Consider the following 7113-nt stretch of genomic DNA (forward strand, 5'->3'; position numbering starts at 1 on the left):
GTCTAAATCTACTTAAATTCCCAAAAGATAAATACATTTAATTGAAGATAAATAAAGATAAATAAAATAAAATCCTAAAATTAGATAATCCTTAATAATTATCTTAATATTAATTATCCTAATATTAATTATCCTTAATTTTGCTTTTGCCTCAAATTTAATTTAATCCCTATGAGATAAAAGATCATAAATAGCTCAAATTAGTAGGATCATACTCAGAATAAATACATAATTAATACATAAAAATACGTTATTCTAGAGTGTTATCAAATTCCCCCTACTTAGCCCATGCTTCCCCTCAAGTATGGTTCCTATCTACTGTGAAAGTTAGATTCTGCCATAAAAGAAATACCACTCCAAAGTTTTATAAAAATCAGTAAAAAATGCATATAAAAAATAAAGAGAACCCTAAGCTTGCTTTAAGTAAAACAGAAAAAGTTTTCCAATTAATACACACAAAAATTAGAATCGACTTGAATTACTTAATGAAAATTAGGTAGATTACCAAACCTACCAAGACACCCTATTTGTTTCCTCCTTTAGTCTCCAAATTATATTTTTTTTCTTTTATTATTATTATGCTTTTTGAATATACTGAACCTTTTGACGCGAAGAGAGATGACAGCCAAGCACCCCACCCCGGTTACTCAGCCCAGTAGACTCCTAATTTATTATAATTTTTTTCTTAAGAACACATCAAACCTTTTGACTCGAAGAGAGATGACAGCCAATGACCTCACCCCGGTTACTCAGCCCAACATGTTCTTAAAAATTAATTCCGGTTAGCAGAGTTTTACCTAACACGTCACACAACCTTTTGACGCAAAATAGGATGACAACCCAAGCACCCTACTTCGGTTACTCAGTCAGTCACGTTTTTAAGCTGCACTCATAACCACAGAAACATTAAACGACATTTTAATAATAACTTTTTTTGAGGACTTTAGAGAAAAAAATAATCAAGTGTCAAAAATAAGTTTCAGTAATTACCTTATTAATCATGAACATATTTTAGCAGACAAACATATTAAGTGTCCACTTTGTATTAAACTTGATCAATTTTACGAAAAGCAAGATAAAGTTAACTCTATGAATCATAATTATTTTTAGCCTAATAAGAATAAAATAGCGGAGATGGCATCAATTATGAAAATCTATAATTTCCTCAGAAAACAAGAATCATGCTTGTAGGTCAAACAATAGGCAATTCTTGGTAAAAATCTTGGGCATGAAAAGAGGCAGGAGGTTTTTAAAAAAATAAATATGGACAAAATGGAGCCTCAAGCAGCAACACCAGCCAAAAATAATCACTGCAACAACCAAAATTACAGCAAAAAATGATAGTAATAACGAAGAGTACCTCTCCCTACTTAAAGCACATTGTCCTCAATGTGGACGAAAAGAAACAAATAGGTAGAAAAGTTAAGAAAACTCATTGTGTTGTTACTATCGATCACATATGATGGCAATGAGCTCGGCCAGTTGCTGGCCAAAGGTTTCAAGTCGGGCCTCAATGCGCTTTAAGCGTTGCTCAACGGGTTTCTTCACATTTTCGCTCTGTTTTATCTAAGCAAAAGAAGAGAAATTTATTAATATACAAATAAGTAATAAGTAATAAATAATAAAATAAAATAATAAATAAAGTAAAGAAAAAATAATAAATAAAAAAATAAGAATAAAAATTGAGTTACTTCTCAACAAGCGCTTGATGTCGTTAGCTCGACACCGTTATTGGTTCTATGGTGGTTCCAAATGGATTTTCTCAACCGTGTGAGTTTGAAAATTCTCATAAAATGGCTTCAACCGCTGGTCATTGACTATGAACCACTTTCCAGATTCTTCATTCACTCTCTATTTCAATCGCTCCATGTGTGAACACTTCAGTAACAATAAAAGGTCCTTGCCATCGTGATCGAAGCTTACCTGGGAATAAATTTAACTGGGAGTTATAAAGTAAAACCTTTTGTCCTACCGAAAAATGCTTCTGAGTTATTCTCTTATCGTGAAACAATTTTGTCTTGTCTTTATAAATACGAGCATTCTCGTAGGTATCATTGTGAATTTCTTCTAACTCTTATATGTCTAATTTCCCTGTCTTTCTTGCGGGTTCTAACTCCAACTCTGGTTCCTGTATAACAGAAGGTAACAGTTTAGTATTTGGAGATAATAACTCATTAACAAATTCAAATTCATCAAGTTCATAATTATCTCCATAAATTGACTCAAAATTCTCTTCCACCAAAGAGTCAATTACATCGATACAATTTACGCTCAAGATTTCGCTTGGATGGCTAATGGCATCGTAGATATTAAACTTTACGATCTCCCCATCAAACTCCATCGTGAGAGTTCCACTTCGAACGTCGATTTTAGTACTAGTTGTACTAAGGAATGGTCGACCCAGCAGGAGATCTAAAGATCCAAGAATGCTATCCTCCTCCATTTTGATCACATAAAAATCTGCAGGGAAAATAAGCTCATTAACTTTTACCAGAACATCCTCAAGGACTCCTTCTAGATGCACAACAGACCTATCCGCCAATTGAATGATAACACCTATTTTTGTTAAAAAACCCGCGTTGAGTGATTCATAAATAGAATATGGCATTACATTTATAGAAGCCCCTAGATCACACATAGCCTTCTTAATTCCCAGATGACCTATTTTGTATGATATTACAAACATGCCCCTATCCTTGTATTTTGTCGGCATTTTCCGCTGTAACACTACGGATACATTCTCACTAACATTCACCCTTTCATTACCTATTAATTTTCGCTTGTTGGTGCAAATCTCTTTAAGAAATTTAGCATACCGCGATATTTTCTTGATGGCGTCCAACAGCAAAATGTTGATCTCGACATTCCTAAATGTTTCGAGGATTTTCTTGTCCTCTTTACCTCTTCGACACTGGTTGAATTGTTCTAGAAATAGAGGTTGAATATTAGGCAATGGAGGCTTCAGTCGAACCTGTTCGTCTTTTTCAAGTTTTTCTTGGGTGATTTCTTGGCCAAGATTCTTGTCAGGAATTGATTCTAGTACCTTTCCGCTTTACAATGTTACTGCATTTGCATTTTGTCTAGAGTTTGGTTCTGTTTGTGATGACAGCTTCCCTTGATAGGTCAATTTTTCTATCGATATGGTCAACTCTCTAATGGACGCCTCGATTTTCTGTTGGAAATCCTTCATCTCTTTTTGGAAATTAAAAGTTTGCTGTTGAAAATCAAGAACATTAGTTGATAACTTATTGACCATGGTTTCTAGAAAATTACCTGAACCTTGCGGCTATTGCGGAAACCGATTTTGGTATGGCTGGTTATTTCGTGGATTGGCCCCATAACTTAAGTTAGGATGGTCCCTCTACCCTGGTTGTAGGTATTAGTGTAGGGGTCGTACTGCCTTTGTGGCAGCCCAGAGAAATTTCTCACAGCATCCAGATGGGCCATGGTATTATCACACAAACTGGGACATACATCAATTGCATAATCAGGTGTAGCACATATTTCGCATAACCGGGCTATCTTCGCTTTTTCTGCAATAAGAGAGTTCATCATATTAGTAAGTCTATTAACTTTGTCCTCTAAGGTTGAATTACTTAACTGGTGAACCCTTCTAGGGGGTTCAGTATTGGCTCGAAACTATTGAGAATTTGTAGCCATCGTGGAGATCAAGTCTCTCACTTGTTGGGGAGTCATGTTGACCAATGCTCCTCCACTAGCGGCATCTACCATATTCATTTCCATGGGCTTTAAACCTTCGTAAAAATATTAGAGGAGATATTGCTCCGTTATACCATGTTGTGGGCAGCTTACACACAATTTCTTAAACAGTTCTTAATAATCGTAAAGGGACTCAGCTTCTTTTTGCCTTATTCCAACGATCTCTCTTCTTAGTTCTGCTGCTCGAGACGCTGGAAAAAACCTGTTTAGAAAAAAATGAGATAGATCAGCCCAAGTTGTAATAGATCCAGGGGGTAAATAAAATAACCATTCCTTAGCGAAATCTGCTAGGGAGAAAGGGAAAGCACGCAATTTAATCTGATCTTCAGTTACCCCTTGAAGTTTCATGTTAAGACAAACCATATAAAACTCTTTCAGATGCTTGTGGGGATTTTCATTTTGCAACTCATGAAAATTTAGCAGTAACTGGATTAAACCTGACTTTAAATCAAAATCAATATCCATAGTAGGATACGCGATGCACAATGGCGGTTGTTCTGTTGGAGCTTCGGCCAGTTACCGAATCGTTTGAGCTATTTGTTGGTGTGCTAGATTTGGGTTTTCGTTAACCCTAGTGTTAAACACTTCTTCTGGTGAGTCGACTTCTACTTTTTCGCTTTCAAGTGTTCGAGTAGGGTTTTCGTTAACCCTAGACTCAGCTTTGTCGTCGGCTTCGATTTCTAGCGGTGGGTTACTTTGAGTTTCAACCACCGCTGACTGTTTTTTCCGTAACTTTGTTTCCTTATGATTGGCTCTAGCAGTCTTCTCAATTTATGAATCGAACGCAAGAGTACCTGGAGCAGATCTGGTCATAAGAAACAAAAAACAAGATTCGTATGTTGCCAATCCCTGGCAACGGCGCCAAAATTTGATGCGGTCATTGAAAGCACCAAAAATATCTTATCCCTAATAAATAATGAAAAAGAATAGTAAAAGGGAAGTAGGGTCAAATCCTCAGGGACTGGATTTGCACAATATCTTGTTCCGTGAAATCCTAGGCAGAATCTTGCCCAAGAAAACTTGCGTTCTTGCAAAAAAAATAAAAAATCAAAAAATAATAGAATTAAATGTTTGGATCTTGGAAATGAAAAATAAAATAAAAAAACAAAATTAAGAATATTGAATAAAAAATTCGAGTAATTAAAAATAGAGTTGAGAGAAAGAAAATTCTTATAGGAGATTCCAGCCTCCAGTTGTCTCGTTCCGCCTTGAGTTCAATTCTCGGCTTTTAGATGATCCTTCCCAAACCGAATAAGCCAGTTATAGTGGAAGAGGGCGCCTACGACCACCAGCTCCAAGGATTTAGACTTACGATTTGGTGAAACCTGACTCTAGCTAACAATCGCTTCTGTGGGATCGTCTTATACTAGATCAACGCTTCTCAATGGCGAATCCCACGCCATTTTGTCTCTTGGGCTGGCCAACCTCTGATGCAGTAAGCTAACGAACTAACTGTGCAACCTTCCCAAAACATACAAAGTGGCCGCCTTTGCATACGTTGAAAAGCTTACTTCTTAAGGGACATGGATGGAAGCATCAGCCCCGTAGTGTGGAGAAACGATGAATACTCATTGAGAAGGCTAAGTACAGATTCTAAGCCTCATGAACCCTTTTGGGGATTTTCGACAACCTTTGGCTAGATGGGTTTAGTGGCTCATGGTTGTGGTGAAAAAGAAAATAAATAAAATAAAAATGGAGATTTTATTGAAAGAAAATATGAGAAGAACAAAAGTCTAGACTTTTGAGGAGAGAGTGTTTACAGAAAAAGATAGGATCTCTTTTGAGTCACTTCATCCCCTATTTATAGTGCTAGGGGAGATAGTCTAATCCTACTTAAATTCCCAAAAGATAAATTCATTTAATTGAAGATAAATAAAGATAAATAAAATAAAATCCTAAAATTAGATAATCCTTAATAATTATCTTAATATTAATTATCGTAATATAATTAAATTAGAGTTTGATAGAATAAAATCTCTTCTTTTTATATTTCAACCCTTGTGTCCTCCATGCTTGCACTTTTGGCACCAACTTTTTTTTGTGTCGCACATTGGCCCATTTTATCTCCAAATTCACACTTTTGACCCTTAATTTTACTTTTGCCTCAGATTTAGTCCCTATGAGATAAAAGATCATAAATAGCTCAAATTAGCAGGATCATACTCAGAATAAATACATAATTAATACATAAAAATACGTTATTCTAGAGTTTTACCACTTAACACGAACGTCTCCTTAATATAGTAGAATATCATGAAATCAAATTCTTACTAACTCAAGTGGCGGTTAATTAACACCACGACAGACAAACTACTTACTGCTATACGCCTAAAACTTTATATCCTCCAGAATTGGAATGTTATACACTTGCTAGTTCCCTTATTTTTTCAGCTCCATCCTTACGAAGCATGCTCTATACAAAGCCTTCCATGGCTACACCTTCTTCGAGCTACCAAAGAAGATGAATAATAGGAGAAACTGAAACAAAACCGCAAAGAAAATCAACTTTGGGAGCTATATCCCAGCTATTTATAGCCTTTCCCGCTCTATTATCGACCTCATGAGCACTGTCCATTGCTAATTATTATGTCTCCCACTAAGGAACAGAGCGGTTTCATCCTAACCGAACCAGAATTGAATCTTAACCATGTCCAATTCGGTTTCTAGCTTTCCCATTTCTTCCAATATAGGTTATCAGCTTGCGGTTTCTTTCAATTCAATTTGTTATTCATTCTTAATTTCGGGTTTATTGGGGTCTGGGTGTTACACGTTATTTATGTTTATATTATTTTTGATTATGGTTAATTTGATTCCCTATATGAACTAATTGTCTAAGTGGTGGTGAATGAATCGTAGGTTAATGGATTAATAATTGAATTATGTTAAAGATAAGTATTGTGGCTAGATTAGCTATCCATTTGATCTTCATAATTAAGAAATAAATTGAGAGAGTGTGCGATGAGATATTTGTTTAACCTTAGCGATCTAATTGGATAGTTACCCAACTCACTAAGATACACACCAATCGTAAGGCTACCTATAAGATACACACCAACTGTGATAGTGGGGAATTGATGATAGTGATGATCAATGGTTTAGTTAATTCCTAAAGCCATACACCAACTTAGGAATTCTCTAGACACCTGTAAGCTCTACACAACTCAAGTATCTACATCTTGATGATCATCTTAATTATAAACCCTAAATCCATTAATAATTAAAATAGATTAATAATTCTTATTAATTGAATATTACTTCACCGTTTCTATCTTTGAGCATATCAACACAATCTACTCTATAAATAATTTACTTTGCTTTCTTTATTTTGTTAGATTAATTTAATTTAATTTAATAAAAATCTTCTTTATAATTGTACTAGTACTCTTGTATAAT

At 35.2% G+C, this 7113-nt stretch overlaps 1 protein-coding gene across 1 annotated transcript; it reads right to left on the minus strand.

The window, feature by feature from the left end:
* Positions 1-1446: 1446 nt before the first annotated feature.
* Positions 1447-6295, minus strand: LOC105765555 (uncharacterized). The gene is made up of 4 exons (XM_012584734.1): positions 6211-6295; positions 3366-3533; positions 2270-3036; positions 1447-1566 (listed from the first exon to the last, which is right to left on the minus strand). Exons 1-4 carry the CDS (start codon positions 6293-6295, stop codon positions 1447-1449), a joined length of 1140 nt encoding a protein of 379 aa, XP_012440188.1.
* Between the last annotated feature and the right edge of the window lie 818 nt (positions 6296-7113).

The sequence above is a fragment of the Gossypium raimondii genome, chromosome 7 (assembly GCF_025698545.1).
Source record: "Gossypium raimondii isolate GPD5lz chromosome 7, ASM2569854v1, whole genome shotgun sequence".
Lineage (NCBI taxonomy): Eukaryota > Viridiplantae > Streptophyta > Magnoliopsida > Malvales > Malvaceae > Gossypium > Gossypium raimondii.